The sequence below is a fragment of the Gavia stellata genome, chromosome 7 (assembly GCF_030936135.1).
Source record: "Gavia stellata isolate bGavSte3 chromosome 7, bGavSte3.hap2, whole genome shotgun sequence".
Taxonomy (NCBI): Eukaryota; Metazoa; Chordata; class Aves; order Gaviiformes; family Gaviidae; genus Gavia; species Gavia stellata.
In genome coordinates this window covers 41,457,147-41,474,768 of record NC_082600.1, presented here as the reverse complement: position 1 = coordinate 41,474,768, position 17,622 = coordinate 41,457,147, and the positions used below count along the sequence as shown (strand labels likewise).

Below are 17,622 nucleotides of genomic sequence, written 5' to 3'. Positions count from 1 at the left end.
GAGTGTACTTCTAAGGAACAATGAACTGCACAAACACAGAATTTAAAGCTATTTGCTAGACAGTAGCGTCATTAAAAACATAGCACATAGGGTTCATTTTGTTTTACGAGCTGACCACGAATCAACAACACCCTGTTATAAAATAGAAAAAAAACATATTTGAGAATAAGTAGAAATTTAAACTACAAGTTGTAACATCCTTGCCATGCAAAGGCAACAAACTAGAAGACATCTTGAGAGCACTTACACACCTCCAATTTTATTATCTTGCAACACTTCATCTTTATTCCTTATATATTAGCTAGCTTGAATAAGCAGGGTTTGAAAAAATGATTGACTCAGCTTTATAAGACGACATGGGCAGATACATAGAGAATGTATATTTATTAACAAATATTTAATAGATAACAGCTATTTAAATTTTTATCTGTGTTAAAAAAAATTCAATTTACAGGGGAAAAATTATCACTTTTAACTTTCAATTATTATTTAATATTATAGCGTGCTTGAATCAAACTAGTAGTTTTATGATGAGATGTATATCCACCTCGGGTTGATTTCACCTAAACAACATTTGCCTAGGCTGGGTATCAAGTAGGACAGAGCCAAAAACTCTAATAAACATGACAATAAATCAGCTTACCTTCTCCTTACCCACAAAACCTGTTATCCTAGTCAAAGAATTAGGGTGGCTTACCAAGTTCTATTCCTGACAAATCCATTTTTGACATTTCTTACTGCTTTATTGTCTGTCTGTATTTTTTATATTGTCTTATAAACTAATAATCACTACTATCATCCAACATACTTCTGGACATCCAGGATGGATAGAATACTCAAAATTTTAGTACTTTCCCATTTCACTTCTGGTTTTTTGGTGTTTTTTTTTTTTTAGATAAATACTTGTTTGCCCTTCTTAACCTTCTGAGATCTCAACTACTTTCTAAGCATTTTAAAAATAATTAAAGATTATACTGAACACAATGGTTCTGATAGTACTGTCATTATTACTTGAATAATTGTCAAGGTGAATACACTAAAGTTACTAGATACCGTTTCAACTTTTCTTATTCTATTCTGGACTGTATTTCTCTCTTGTTAAAATTAACAGTCATCAAGCATCTGATCTTGAATTACTATTTTCTTTTTCAAAAAGAGAGAAAAAGTAGTCAGTGAGTACTTAAGTTTTCCCTTTTCCTTCTATTTACTTTCGTTCTTTCCCTTAAGTAACTGACCAAAATATCTTTCTCATGTTTAATCAACTGTTACTTACAAAAAAATTCTGGTTGGTCTGTGTTTCCTGGTACCAATATGGTACTAATGCAACTCTGACTCTTGTGTTTGTATGATTCTCTTGTATTCATTTTTCATTCATCAGATTGTATCATATGCTGCTTGCTTACACTTTTCTATTTTCATGTTGCTGTTGTTGTTATTTCCTGGACATAAAAAAACCAAAACCCCAAACACGAAAAACCAAACCCTCCTGAGGATGTCATATTGGCCTCTGATAATGTTCATGTATTTCCTCCATACTGGGAAAGTTTGCTGCTGTACTTGAATAAACAGGAACTGTTAACAGTCTTGGATTTTTTCCAGAGTGACCACTCCTACCAAATCTAATTTTCATAAAAACTTCTTGTGAGATTAAAGGATTTTCTGATTTCCCAGGGGCAAATCAAAATATTTGTACACTTCTCATTTAAGTTTTAATGCATGGGTTTTAGAACAATTTAAACATTTTCACTTTCTTTTTATTAAGTAAGCCACTTAGCAATCTGACTGAATACAGAGTTTAATTAGGTTCAAAGAGTATGAGCTCTAGGTACAGAACTGCTTGTAGTTTAAAAGAAAAATCACATACCCCCTGAGAGTTCAAGAATTCTGCTCCTATTCTGAGTCAAGGCAGTTGATTTCTGGACACAGGCAGATAATACCATGGCAGCACTTTCCAACTTTACTTCCTGCTCCTCCTGACAAAGAATACAGGTCAGAACTTCTTTCTCAGCAACAGATGGACCTCGTTTGGGACCCAAAGCAATTTTGGAGTAATCAATTGCCGAAGACATGCTGTAAGACCATAAGTGACACAGACATAAAATAATCAGATGGCTTTTTACAAAGAAACGTATTCTTCCAGGCATCTAAAAATGTCACACACTGCTAACATTTCTGCTTTTATACCAGAGTGCTTTACAAAACCAAATGATGACCAAACAATGAAGAAACACCTCAATCCTCACTAAAATGCAGTATTCTTTAAAAATAGAAAGTGGAAGCCAGCTAACATAGAGTAACACAATGAAATTGATTCAGACAGCAGGAAATTCAGTAAGCTGTATTAAATGTAGATTGGATTAAATACATTTTAATCTTACAGACACATTAAAATTGTTTCCCATTCTTGAAGAAAACATACTGAAAATGAATGCCACTACCTTAATTCAATACTTTGTGACACAATAAGCTTCTATACATTTTTAAATATTCCTTATTCCAGAGTTCAACAATGATTTAGAAAACACGATTTACTAAAGATCAAAGCACAGAGAAGTGATCTGTACTTTTTTCCCCAGCAAGTATCTCTATTTTTCTGACTAGTTTTGTGCAGCCCCAATTAGACCAAAATTGTGAGCTGCATTAGGTATACTTATCGTTGAAGCATCTCTAGAACAGGAGCAACCCACACCAACAAAACTGTAACCAATATAAACCAAACATCTTCAGTATAAAATTAGATTTTAAAAAATAATCAACAGAAATATCAGTGACTGGAGCTACAAGAATTGTACTTTCTTCATTGCAAATTAGCCTGAAGGCATATTGGCTTTCAGATTCTTTCCAAATTAAATACTTAAATTTTCACATAAGGTAGACAGTCACCTCGAAAATTACAGTGTTGTCAACTCAGCAGCTTTCTAATGACATTTTCCCAAATGTTAAGCAATGTAAGTATCCACCATTTGAAGAAATAATTAATTTTCTTATCGTTTATCTTACATGGCTCTACAAAGTGAGTTGACTGTTCTTACATTAGTATACACATGCTAATTTACATATAATTCTGTAACAGAAGATGACTTACAAGTAAATAGAGACACAAGTTTGCTGACTGGGATGACACAATCTGTCCCTTGAACGTACTTTCAAAGTTTTTATGTAGCATAATGGATTTATGCAGCAGGGATTGAACTCTTCCCACCAGAACTCTGGAGGACTGTTTTTCCTTACCCTTCTTCCTCCATAAGAGCATCCTCTTTCCCCTGTGCCTCCAGTGTGTTTTCATACAGGAGCTTATGGGTTTCAATGAAATTCCTCTGCAGTGCAGACATCTGGGCCATTATCTTCTGACGGTGCAACCTAGCTGCTTCTGCCTTTCTCTTCCGCTCAGCTTTCTCTTTATCCTGAGTGCTCTGTGTCTTACAATAAAAGGGAATAAAGAAATCACAGAGAACATTAAAAAATTAGAAGAATCTTTCCCCAACTATATGCATTCTAACCATTGACATCAAATTCCTTAGCTGACAACACTTTAAAAAAAAAGTTAACTGCTATTTGAAAAATGTAAAACTAAAAATCTTAAATATTGACTAGGTTCATTAACCTAGTCAGAAGAAAGAGATTTTGAGGGTCCACAAAAGGTCACTAGTACAATCCCTTGCCCAAAGACAGGATCAATAATACCTGATCCATTTTAATTAGGTGCTTGTCTGATCTTACGAAAAACTTTAGTGAGGTGAACATCACAAGCCTGCTCCAGTGTTTTGTTATTCTCCCCATAAGCAAAACCCCTACTGAGTATTCAGTATCTCCCTTACAGGAATTTAAGACAATTTTATCCTAAACTATCTATGGATGACACAGCAAACAGATTGTTCCTACGTTTTTGCGGCAGCATTTTATGCATCTGAGGATTGTATTTTCCCCCCACTCTTCTTTATTGTGGACTGGAATACTGTTCTTCCAGTATTTCCTTAGCTATCATGTTTTCAAAAACTATAAACAAAGTATATGCTTTGGAAATGGGGAATTAAAAAAACACAGGTAGACTTAATTAAAACATATAGAACCTAATTCCTCTTATTCTTGTACTTAAGGCACAAATCCAACATTATACACACTGTTTCCATTCATGACATCATTACTTTTCGAGGAAATGAAGCAACAACAAATTGCTCCACAAGTAGTGGAACAGCAAGAGTCTCATTTCTTACTGACTTTTGTATTTTGTTACCTTACCAGGTATCATATGACACCTTTCTCAAAAAAGAAACACAGCATTTTATGCTGTGATAAGTTTAGAGCTATGCATGCAATGACTAGCCAAGAGATTGTTTGGCAGCAAGCTGTTGCCAAACAGAATGTGTAAGAGCAAACTGGCGTGTCTTTGCACACCATATAAAGGTAACTGGATTCTTGTATTCTATTCAACTGCCAATATAAAAAAACCAAACACCTCATGGGACTGCAGCAATCTTCAAAATCTCCATTTCTTTGTGTCATTGGACCACTGGATTCAAAAGTTATTTTTAGGGAAGGGGGTAGAGACTGATACACAGGTAGAATAATCATCTAAGCCTGATGTCTTTATACAATCAAGGCGAAGCGGATTAACCTCTTGGTAGGTCACGTAAGTTACAAGACATCATTTTAAGTGGATTTGTATTTCTAATTATTGCACAATGATAACATAATGGAAAAGGTGGTCAAATCATGAAAGAAATAGAGAAATGAACACAAATCACTTCTTCACCCCCCTGGGTTGTTTCACTTAACTTGGAAGTGCAACCAAAACCACATTAGCTGCTGATAATTCCATGAAACATGCTTAGCATAAATTTCATTTATTAAAAATATTAATCTTGGAACCTAAATCCTATTTGTAGACAATATATCAGAAATTAGTATTTTAAAAATTATCACTTTAGGTAACAATAAATGTAGGCACCTTTTTGAAAACAGCCATTCAAAACATTATAAATACAAGGCTCCCACTGAACATTTTTTTTATTATTACCTCATCACCTTTTGTAGCTTCTGAGCCTGATGTAACTGCTACTGTTGTCAAACTAGATTTTTCTCTCAATCTTTTCACTGTGTCAAACATCTAGGAATAGAGACTTAGATGTTAAAAATAAAATGCAACTTGGCTCTTATTACAATATAAACAGGATTAAAGCTCTTGATGTTTAGTTTCACATTATTTTCAGATTTTCAAATGGATGAAACTAACTGCTATACTCCTAAATAATAAAAACATCTAACTGAAACAATACGTGCACTCCTGTAACACTGCTGTATCTGTATCCTAAACCTGATGAGCACGGCTCAGTATGAAGGAAAGCAAAATTCTTCCAAATTTTCCAGTCTTCTAGCACTAATACTGGTAAGCAGCTAAAGCATCTGTACATCAGAAGAATGGACAGAGACTGCTAGCTTATTTGAAGTAGGTGAGATGTGGATCATCCCATGGAAATAAGTGACTAAAATCATGCAAAAACCTATACATCTAGAACAGAAAGCTTTCCAGCATACACCCAATTATTTAAAAACTGAGCCTTCAATGTTAATTTGCTACTTTCTCCAGCTATCTTTACTCCAATAAGCATCTTGAAGTTTTGATAATAGTCAATAATCTACATTTACTGTAAGTATCATTAAAAAAGTTAAATACACCTTTTGAAGTACATTTTTACTTTTGCCCTTGGCATTTTAGATTAATAACTTCTCAAAAAAAATCTTTCCAACCCGCCTCCCTAATGTACCAGAATAGTCTAATTTCAGCAGCTGAGAATAGTTTTGGAACCCTGCTATGGATTCTTGCCCTCTTTTTCAAGAGCACTGTCTTCTATGTTAGCCCCCTAAAACAAGAAGCCGAAAATGGAACAGGACTGTAGTACTCCTGCTAAGCAGAAGCAGCAGCCTCCTACGTTAGAGGAGGTATCACAGCTCTGGAATTTTTTCCCTATCTCTTACTGGGTAATGGCAGGGATTTGGATGGAAAAATTCCACAGGTCAAACAAACAATGTGGCCATTATTCAGACCTGTATGACTCAAGTCTTAACACAAGCAGCCTCTAAAATGCTTTCCCAATTAATAAACTTTTACTTATCGCTTGCTGTTATTTTGCAACAGAAATAGGAGGAATAAAGTTTCTGGATAAAAATGTCATTACTGGAATGAGTTATCTAAGCAAAAATTGACCCAATACTTGAAGGTAGCAATAGCAAGTACAATGACTTGTAAGTGTTAACACAGTATTCAAGAAACCATCTTGTCTGTGAGGAAAAAGTGTTCCAACAAATTAAGCTTCTCAGGAAATCATTGCAGCTGTAAACACTGGGTTACGTGTAGGAATCATAACAGCTTTCATAAAAGCTTTCTAAGTTACTAAAATCAGATCATACTTATCTCCCCCTTGTGTACCTGCAGTATCCAATTCACTGTGTCCTTCTGTGACTCTAACTGAGGAACTCTCTTTAATTTTTCCAGAAGCATTAACACGTTCACAGCATTCAAGGCCGAGCTTCCCATTCCTTCACAAAGCAGAGAAAAACAGAAATGCATGGGTCTTTAGGGAAAAAAACCTCAACATTGTAATGTATTTACAACCATGGACATGCCTTAAAATATTGCTAATTATGTAACACACATACATGAACACAACCTGTGTAGTTACATTTCTGTTTTAATTTCATCTGTTTATTCCAGTTAAATGTAGTATAATCTTTCCCCCTTGTAGATCAATAATTTTTGCTACTTCCAAGAGCAGCAGTACAGACAAAAACACTTCAAGGAGCAGCATTAAAGCTCTTACAGCTTACCTAAGTTTGGTAACAGCTCAGTGTGCACAAGTTTATTTCTATCACAAAAACTATTGAAAATGCAGTAATTATTTGCTTCCTCACACCTTGGTAACAGTTCATAACATTTTAAGCCATTCTCTAACACAAGTATGCTTTGAAATTGAGACCATTCTCTCCAATTATATTTCTTTTGCAGCACTTTCCATTTGAAATTAATTTACACATTTTTAGAATTGAGACAAATACATTCTCCAACATCTCAACTGTAATTACTTTTTGTGTATTCCTATATTTGGCATGAAGCATCTTAAACAGAAATACATTCAGTGTGATGATTATACTTCTTGCTCAACAGTAAGAAAAAAATTTTAAAAAACGTGAAGGGCAATGTTTTTTAAATTCAATGACACCTCTTTACACAACATTTTTGAAAAACTAAATAAAGGCAGTTCAGCAGCTTTATATATTTATTTATTTCTGTAGAAGGTATTAAAAAGACGTGTAGATGTGGAGCTTAGGGACATGGTTTAGTGGTGGACTTGGCAGTGTTAGGTTAATGGTTGGACTCAATGATCTTAAAAGGTCTTTTCCAACCTAAACAATTCTATGATTCTATAATTTTACTTCACAACTCTTCTCTCTGTTTCATCTCTCAAGTGACAACTACATTTAGTTTGATAATGGATTTTTTAAAATTTATTCTTATACAGTGAAGCTCTAGATAAGATGGAAGATTTTTTAGAAAATGTGGATTCCAATTCCCACTCACTAGTCTTGAATGTAAGATTAGAAAGTGCTCTGTAGGGATTTGAAAAAGTAAATGAAAAGAAAAAGCACACTTCATAGCCATTAAGTTTTGCTGCTATTATCACTACCATAGTAAGAGACTAACTTGCAGGTAAATCAATAACTGTACAGCTCAGGAGTACAAAAGATGGAGACAGTTCACTTAAATCCACTGTCATTTTTCAACAAGTTCTTAGTTTCCATTTCAGTAATGTTCTTGCAAAAGAAGAACCATTGTCAGTTACCTAACACTAGCATTACTCTTCTATTTCTTTCCCAGGAAGAGCAGCACATCTCCTCTTCAACATATCTGGCAATTAGGAACAAAGGAAGCTAGTCCAAACGTGCTTTCTTGATTATTAAAAAAAGAAAAAATTTAGCAGGTTTTAATTCTATAGCAAAAAGTAAATCCTAGCTGACTAAAATCACTGAATACCTTCTTTTCTAGTTTATTTTTCTCCTTACAAAATCAAGTTAGCCTAATTTCTCTGCCCTTTTAAAGAAAATGAAACATACGTGTTGCTTTGTGATAAAAATCAAAGGTTACTTCTTCTTCTGGAGACTTCTGTAACTGCTGCTTCTCTTCTAGTAACCCTAAGGAAAGGAGATGAAGCACCTAAAAAAAAGAAAAATAGTAAATCTCATTCACTGTTAGAGGTCTGGAAAATGCATATAAAATAAGGATGTTTAATATAGTTCTGTACTATATGCCAATTATATCCATGATAAAACACAGAAATGAGAAAAAGTGCAGAGATCATACATGGAAAGTGAAATAACAATGCACAATATAATTCTCCTGCAGATGACTTGCACTAAAATTAATAAACCTGCACACACTTTGTATTAGTAACATATGAATCTTGTTATTTTGCTGATACAAATCTATGAATATTTGGTTAATTCCATAATCCAAAGCTTAGCAGGTAAGGCAAGGCAATTAAATAATCTATGCACTCTCTCATTACCAAAACTGATTAATTCAGCCAGTCTGTAAATTCAGGTCCTAATCCTACAAATATTTTTTTAAAAAACCCAACCTTCAACAATATGCTTTAAAAAACCCGAATTACTGACAAAGTGACTGTGGTAACATGAAGTGTTTAAATACTTACAAAACTATATTATTTCATGACTGAGGCCCCAAAGACATTTACATATTTGGAAACTTTGCACCTTACAAGATAAAGCAACTCGATTTCTTTAAGATGATCAAAGGGTTACTTATTTGCACATGAAGTTTCAAGAAAAAGATGAGGTAAGAATTACATATTGAAACAGCTTCAGGTGATGAGGCAACACATGGGGGAAAGCAAAATAGAAAACTGAGGAATATTCCCAATTTAATACTATTGTGTTTCTTGTTTCTATATTACAGTGGAGATAAACAATTAGAAATATTTTCTTTGTCACTAAGATTTATAAAAATGGGTCTGGGGACAAAAAGTAAATTATTATCATTCAAAGTTAAAGTTAATCTTTACCCATTTTGGTCTTATTAAGCAGTTAACACGGTCAACACAGGAATGATCATAGGAAGAAAACCAAAGCTAACTGTACCATTTGGATCATAGCTTCAGTCCACAAGTGGGTTTCCAGTTCTACTGCCCTCTGAAGAATGGTCCGCAGTATGTGCATCATAACATCACAGTTCAGAATCCTCACCACTTTGCTGAATGCAGGACTGAAGTCTGGAGGAGGTGGTGGTGGCAATGCTAGAAAAATGGAGATGTGCAAATATATTAACAAACTGGCATCTCAAAGATTGCAGGCAAAAAGAGAGCACAAACATACCCATTCCAGTGAAAGAACAACTGGACCTTTAAATTAACAAAGCCACACTCAAACACAATTGTATGCCTAAATCAGCTTTTACCTTCAACAAAACTAAGTACTTTTAGTAAGTTCTTATATAAAACACATGCTAACTAAGCCAAACAATCAATCACAAGTACTTAGTTGTATCTGTAAATGCAAATCTTTAATACTTTGCACTGCCTTATCATTTATGTATCACTAATAAACATATAGTGTTTGTATTTTGCATCAAATAAAAAGTTTCAAGTAGTTAAACAAGAGTGAGAAGTAGATCTTCCAGAGTGTGGTGTCTCACGTTAGTGTCCCCTGCCTAATATGGCTGGAGCTTTAAATTCTTCCTGCTACTGGGGCATTCTGATCATTTCTAGCTATGTACATTTCCTGAACTAATACTGAAACTGTGTGATGCTGTGTCTCACCCAGAAGCCACCTGGAATCTTGACATCTACTAACAGCAGCTCAATTAATGCTGCAGCCTTTCCCTGCTTGGAAGCATTGACTTAAGTCTTCTTTTGGTACCTGGATGCCTACTTCTATAAATGTAGTGTCTCTGAAACCATCAATCTTTTGACAATTTAGACTGAATGAATTATAAAAAGTTACTGACAAAGACAACACAGCCACATAAAAGCATATGCGTGAAGTATTTGCAACGAAGTGGGTAGCCTCAGGGGAATACACATGAACACAAACAGTTATCTTTGTATTTTGGAACTGTATTGTCTGATTACATGAACATGAGTTTCTGACAATTACATCTAAATATTTGCATTTTCAAAAAGTTCTACAAAACAAACATCTCTGCTAACATTTTAAATTGCTAAAGTGAACAGGGGAAAAAAATTAAGAAGGTACTACTGAAAAATCTGTCAACTATATAACTAAACAGTGGAGGAAGAAACCAAAAGTAATCCAAAGATATTTTTTCCTCATTATTTTCCAGCTGTCATAATCTTCTGAGTTACTTACAACTGAAGAAAATTACATTTTTTCAAGGAGAATGTGACTTCCGATTTAACTGTGTCCCTCCTAGATGACAATGCCAATTTTTTTTTCAGTTCCACAGCTTTTCAACTGAAAGGAACTCAAAGCAAATAAAATGTACTCAGAATTAATTTTAACCATCTTAGGTATGAAATGCTGTAGTGCCCCTGATTGTACATCAAAATCTAAATATGCTTTAGACTAGGACTTAAAGATTAAGGTATTCAACTGGAAGGGCAATCTGGGAAGAGAAAAGTAATTATATCAGTTGCAACTCACAAAAGCAGGTGATAGTTTATTTTATTCAACTGTTCATTGTACTTATTCGTTCATCTTACAAAGTCTTCCTCAAATCAACTCAATTAATGCTCATGACTTGAATGGGTAAAAGCAAACTCAAAAGGGAAATAACATTTGTGTTACAATAGAAACATGGGGTTTTATTGTTATATGTATTTGCAGCTCCTAAAAAAGAAAATTTTTATTTATAAAACTTAAGTCTCAAACTACTTATAGAACAGATATGAGCACTAGTTCCTGCAGCAACCTTCTCTACATGGCACTCTTATGTCTCAACATTGTGCTAGAGAAACTACTCACAAAAAATAAATTTTGCCTCCTAGAGTTTTTATGGTGGAGTAATTAAGTTGTCCATTTTGTCAATGGGTACTATGCCATGTTTATTTGTCTACATGGAAATTAAACTAAAAACTACTGAACTCCTATCTTTGTGTTAAAAAAGGAAAAAAGAGAAATGTCAGGTGCTAATTAATTACATTTGCTACAAATCACAACAAATTTAATATTAACTCAACTATCCACGATTAAGTCACAAGACATCTCACAAAGCTCTTCATATGCACAACTACATACACTACTGATTTATCACATTTGTTGAGTCATCAGTTTCAAATTTTTACCTTCATCTCTGTTTTCTTGTTTTCTTCTTTTCTTTTGTGTATGTTCAGCCTACAGAAAAAGTAGTGTTGTTATATCAGTATCTCTACACAAGTACTCAATGAAACAACAATAAGCCCTAAACTAGAAATGTGACAAGATACATAGTCATTAGTTGGTTGTGTAACTAGAATCTTGTCCGAAATCTGTTTAACAGTATTGCCTTTCGCATTTCAATTTGTCTAGAGATAAATAATTGGACATACTTGCTTCATCAATAAGAGTTATAAAAGTGAAGTTTGGGGTTTTCCAGTTCAAAGATAATTCTTACCATATTTTGTTCTTGGCATAAACAGTTAATAGAGATAATACAGAAGTCACCATAGGGAAAATACTAATGCAAACCATACCACGTCAGTTTCTATTAACAATTTTAACTTCATTAGTTTTTAGTTTTGACATTACCTGCATATACTCTTCACTGAATCAGTTTCTTTAGATTCCATTAATTCCTTTGATTCAGCAAAATTCTTTACACATTGATAACTATGTACTGTTTTTTAACCTTTGAGAGTGAATCTTACATCACTTACCTTGCTGTGCTGGGTCTTAGTATAGTGATAAAAAAACATATTGAACTCCTTCAAGCATTCATCTTTTAGCTCATAAACTCCATGGCCAGACACACCCGGTTTCCTTACAGAGAAATATTTCATGACATACAGATTAATAATGTATGTTCAGCACATCTTTGAATGTAAACAAACCAGTAACACAACTTATTTTCTAGGGAAATGCTAATAAGAAGTGGAATAGTGATGGTGGCTTCATTAACTAATAAAGAGCATAGAGTGAGTACAGTCACTAGTCTTTAATTTTCAAGACTGTTTACTACTGTAAGTCCTACCCAGCAGGAAAATATTTCTAGTCTATACCATCTCCAGCACACCATATAGTTTCTGACAGGTAAATTCTTTTTAACTTTATGGCTTAGAATTTTTGACATTGGATGTTATTGTACAAAATTCATTACTTTCTTTAACCAAAGTACAAAACAAGTAATACAAACAGCTACTTTCCAGTCAGTGAGATTTTTTGAACCTTCCATATAATTCCCAAAGCAAAATTCCTAGGTACACCTATGGTTGCCCTTGATTAAACATAAACAAGCAAGCCACATGAAATTTAAAATAAGGTATACTATAATAATTAAATTTACAAGACATTTTTGTGACAAAAATAGCAGACATTTGAACTAGTTTTTCTCAACTGCTACAACTGATTGTTCTGTATTTGCATATATATATATAATGTTTAAAACATTAACTCCCATCTGAAAGTTACAGCAAGTTAGCAACTACATAACATCTAAACCAACGATTAGGTAGTGATTGTCAACAGGTACAATGAGTTGTTAAGGTTCCCAGCCGTCTCTGAAATAAAATGAACTTTTGAAGGTTTTTCTGCTAGGACCTGAGATTACTAAACTCCTGAGACTCCTCAAACTAAACTTGAAGAAAGAGGGGGGCAAAAGGAGAGAAGCAGCAGCTTCAGATATTCCCTACACTCTTCTCTCCTATGCATATTTGAAAGCGTGTGTATTTCAAGACAGTAAAATATTAGATGAACAGAGACCGTGCAGGGCAGCTTGTTTAACCCATATAATCTAAGAGATCTTATTTCATGTTCAAGCTACTTATAAAACAATATTAAGAACTTACTTAAATGTAGCCACTTTATCAATTACATTCTCCAAGCCAGTTTCATTGTTCTCCTGGTAAAAAAATAAGTTTGGGATAAATATATAATGATTCAAATATCTTCAGTATTATGCTAGATGTAACAAAAATAGACATACAGATTTAGATCAATTCCCTAATTCATAAATTAATGTATTTTGCCCACTGTTATTCAGAAAGCAGATATTCATAACTGACAAGTTACAAGGAAGTACCAAAAGACAGAAAATACTTCCATTTAACCATGTAAAGTTTTATTTATAAACAGAGCCAATTTCCAGAAACAGAGCAGTGCCTTACCCAATCCCAATGGAAGGAAAAACAGAGTTTTAGTCTCTTAAAACAGTGAACGTGGATCACCCTTTATTGGATTCTGATAATATTCCAGGCTATTTAATTTACAATGAAACTGAAGTTTTTTGCATCGATTGCCAGCCCTGAAAACTTGCACAGGCTATAAAATCTAATCCACATCCCTTTCCTTTGCTTGTATTTTCAACAGTTGAAATAGAATGGCAGGGAAATCTGTGCTTTTGAATAGACTTGTACAATACTTGACTTCCTGGTCTGCACAGGGTTAAGTAATCAAAATTACAGGATCTAATTTATTGATGGTACACAGGGCAGAATGGACCAGCTGCATGGTCCTACAGGGCAGAAAGAGGAAATAATTTTCAAAAAACCTTTTCTTTTCAAATCTAGGAGAACTACAGCTGAATACTCCAAAACATTCCACCTTTTCATCAAAAAACACAATCCTCATACAAGCCTTTTCAGATTAGACCATACTTGAATTCATGACATTTACCTTTACATCAGTAAGGTGCGCAAGCCCCTTTGTCATGCTATTTTGTAATTCTGACACCAACATTTGAGCTTTGTATCAGAAATAAAATGCTTCCATATAAAGATACGGAAGCTAAAGAAGAAAAAGACATAAAACAAGTAAATCAAGGAAAAAAAGTAAATAAACCAGGACTCACATTTTCAGGCAAGGACTTGGTAATGGCACTGTGAGCCATTGGTTCAATACATAACAGATGGATGATTTCTCTCATGATAACATCTTCTTTTGTCACATTACTCACTCCAGGCACATATCTTTCCCCTACCAGAGTGAATCAAAAGGAGAAGAATGGCAAATATGACAGTTATAAAGCAATTCTGAATTTTGCACAGAGGTAATGCTATTGCTGGGATATTTCATAGTATAAGTTTACATTCGCCAGAAAACTGTCACAAGTGTCTGAGAGGAAAAATGTTTTTTAGCCTAGCTTCCTAACAAAATGGGCTGAGATGGAGTTTCTCTTCATATTCTACTTTAGTAGTTAATTATGAAGTTACCTGACAGCTTTCTTCACTATGCAACCCCTATTCCTTCCAGCTGACAAATACCATTATTTCAAATAGACATTCTCCAGAATCCTTGCCATACCATCTATGTCCAAGGAAGTCATCAGGCCTGTTTTGTCAAACTGCAATAATCCATTACTACAACAATAGAGAGAAATGAAACTTACCCACAACATAGATGAGAATTTGTAGCATTTCTTCTATTAACACGTTATATTGTTTGATCAAATCCTACAGGAATTGGAGAAACCAGTTTTAAAAAAAAACAAGCAGGAAAATCTGTCAAATGACACTGAGCTCAGCTCAGATGCACTATTTCACTGAAGCACTGTACTGTAAGAAGAAACCTCCATTCTAACAAGCTGGAAAAAAATGCCTGTGTTGTAGAGAAGATATTATTCTGCAATTGAAGTGCAAGATTCACATGCAGGAAAAGAAACAACAGCTAAAAATGTATCCCAAATGAAGGGTTACATGCAAGTTCAAGCCTCAAGAAGTAGCACAACAATCCAAGAAACTTCCAGCCAAAATAAGAACACACAATATGGCTTAAGATATAGAAATTTTATAGAGAAGTAATTTATGTGGATTTTGGTAGATGTTCTATGAAATAAAGGTCAAAAGAGGGCAAAACCTGTTTGTTAATTTTGAGTAAGCCTCTACAAACTCCGAATACAAAATTATTTATCTAACCACTAGGTCCTGTGTTGAGTTCTAGTGTGGTTATAAAAATGCAGCTATCAACAGCAGCTAGTTTTTCTTATTAATGTTCCATAAACTCAATGCGAACAAATTAATCCGCAGAAATACTTGCCACTTTACCTGATCTTTGGTGGGTTTGATCTTTTTGAAAGCATCAGCAAGCTCGTATCTCTGCAGTATCAGCAGGAGGAACTGGTTTGGATCCATAAGAGATGCACCTATCTATCAAAACACCCAAACTAATATGAACATCAGTTACTATTACAGTTCTTCGCTAATTATGAAAAATACTTTTACCAAGAAAAAAATTTTAAATCATACAAATTTAATTAAAATTAAAATAAATTCCAGGAAAATTTTATGAGTCAAGGAAGCAATGATTCAGAACATTATACCTGGAGCATGATGATGTCTTTATCATACATCTCTTCTCTGCATTTAACATCTTGATAATAGAATACCTGAGAAACAGGAAAACAAAATTTAAGTAGAGAAGTAAAGTAATGCACTATCAAATGTGCACCAGTCTGAGGCTTTTTTAAACTGTACAGCACCTTTATTGAGTAACCGAAAGTCCCATGTTTCTTTCAAAATAAATGTGTACTTTGATGGAAGTGAAAAATGTTTTTTCACCTATCCAGAGAAAGTCTATGCCGTACTTCTTCATACCCCTTTCCAAGACAACATAATTCCAGTTGCTGCTACTGATTAGAGTCAAAACATCCTCCTTCTCCTACCCCAATTCTCTGAGATAATTCTACAATATTCTACCAATATTTACTTTTATTTCACCAAAGGGTCCTGCGAAAGGTAAACACAGAGAATTTCTGCCATCAAGGAAAAAATAAGTGAAGCCAAAGCAGGCAAAATACAAGTACTTAAAGGTAAACTCTTCCTTTTACCTTTACCCTTGCAACAGAAAAGCCTGCAAGTATTAAAAAATGTTTCTAACATCCAGTTACGTGGCACTCAAAAGTTCAGTATGAGATTACAAGAGATTACAACAGTTTAACTTTTGCATATAACAATTACCATATACTAAGAGATTCTTCTAACGCTTTATGTTTAAGCAACAGTACTAACAGTACTTATGCGGTTATTTCTTTATCAGATCTGAAAGTAGTTTACAGTAGATGTCAATAACTTCAATACCATTTCAGAGAGTCAGAAACAGTCATAACAGAGATGAAAACACTTGTTTAATACGGGGAGGCAAGCCACTGATGAAGCTGGAAATAAAACCAAGTCATCTAAATTCCCACCTAGAAACCTTCCTATTTAGTGGAGTGATCCCCATGACCTCTTTCTGCACTGGATGAAACCACCACCAGGAGCATTACTGAGAAACACTTGCATACACCATTAGGACCAACTCACTACTGAATATTGTAGGGAGTACCTGGCTTATCAGGGAGAGTCCATTCCTTCTCCACATCTCTGCAGCAACCTGAGCAACCAAGACAAGACATCGCAAAGGATATTCTACTAGCAGCTCCACTTTAAATTCTTCCTAGAATTTCAAAAAAGAAAAAAAAAAGGAAAAAATAATCAAGCAAGAATAAGTCTGTCGTGATTTTATAACTGTAAGTCCTAATGAACAAAGACACATTGACAGCTGCAAAATAACTTGTGTGTGTGCCATGAAAGTTACAGGATGTACTTTTAGGCTTTTTCCTTCCCAGAGAATAAGTCACAAGCAGCAATTGGGGAAAAAAAAAAATAAAATCTTACAGGAGAAACAAACTCGTGCAATCTTGAGATGGTTCCAGTCTTGCTTAATCGTACATGAAGACCTACAAAACCAACAGGAAAAAAATTAGAAAATAAATAAAAAACAGTAAAGTTTCTCCTTCAACCAATTCTAAATGTTAGCTAAATCATCTACAACTCAGAATTACAGAAAAAAGTCGAAATTTATTTAGGGAAGACTTGTTACTTACTTTTTTTAAGACAGAAGGTCTATTACATTATCACAATGGTTCTTACCAGTCTTACAATCCATTAGTCTATGAATAAATCTCTTCATTTAATGAATTCATTAAAACCATTTAAATTGAGATGCTAAATAGTATTAGCAAAATTTTAATTTCACTTTTAAATCGTATGTCAGTAATAACTGAATTTCAAGACTACAAGGCTTAACAGATGGCATCTTGGTATCAAATGATGTGATAAAGAATCAACAGCTTAATAACAGCATATGATTTCATTTGTATTCTAGAGAAAGTGATGATCACCCACTGCTGCGGTCCTTTGTATTCTGACTGGAAATCTGTCCTGGCATGCTGCAAACTTATGTCTTTTAGGAGGAGCATTTTAACAGTCTTAAGATATATGTGGCTAGGAAATAAAAATCGAGATACAGTAACAATGAACATTCATTTAGGCAAAACAGGTAAAAATAGAAACAGAACCATATAAATTCAAATAGTTCAGAGAAAACTGAAGATCTCATTAAAACATAAAACTTTCCCTTCCCGCCTGACTTTATCTCTCTCCTGTTTAAAAAATGTCCTCCAACTGCCATGGCAAATGT

The 17,622-nt window shown here is 34.1% G+C and overlaps 1 protein-coding gene across 1 annotated transcript in view; it reads right to left on the bottom strand.

The window, feature by feature from the left end:
* Nucleotides 1–17,622, bottom strand: part of UBR1 (ubiquitin protein ligase E3 component n-recognin 1) — a 72,199-nt gene that overhangs the window by 22,340 nt on the left and 32,237 nt on the right. Inside the window, exons 16-30 of the mRNA XM_059819963.1 lie at nucleotides 16,818–16,879; nucleotides 16,486–16,596; nucleotides 15,482–15,547; nucleotides 15,207–15,308; nucleotides 14,552–14,615; nucleotides 14,015–14,139; nucleotides 13,014–13,066; nucleotides 11,886–11,988; nucleotides 11,316–11,364; nucleotides 9,154–9,308; nucleotides 8,110–8,209; nucleotides 6,428–6,537; nucleotides 5,018–5,107; nucleotides 3,232–3,419; nucleotides 1,865–2,070 (exon numbers count right to left, since the gene is read on the bottom strand). Coding sequence (XP_059675946.1) covers nucleotides 1,865–2,070; nucleotides 3,232–3,419; nucleotides 5,018–5,107; nucleotides 6,428–6,537; nucleotides 8,110–8,209; nucleotides 9,154–9,308; nucleotides 11,316–11,364; nucleotides 11,886–11,988; nucleotides 13,014–13,066; nucleotides 14,015–14,139; nucleotides 14,552–14,615; nucleotides 15,207–15,308; nucleotides 15,482–15,547; nucleotides 16,486–16,596; nucleotides 16,818–16,879 — 1,584 coding nt within the window. The remainder of the gene's footprint in view (nucleotides 1–1,864; nucleotides 2,071–3,231; nucleotides 3,420–5,017; nucleotides 5,108–6,427; nucleotides 6,538–8,109; nucleotides 8,210–9,153; nucleotides 9,309–11,315; nucleotides 11,365–11,885; nucleotides 11,989–13,013; nucleotides 13,067–14,014; nucleotides 14,140–14,551; nucleotides 14,616–15,206; nucleotides 15,309–15,481; nucleotides 15,548–16,485; nucleotides 16,597–16,817; nucleotides 16,880–17,622) is intronic.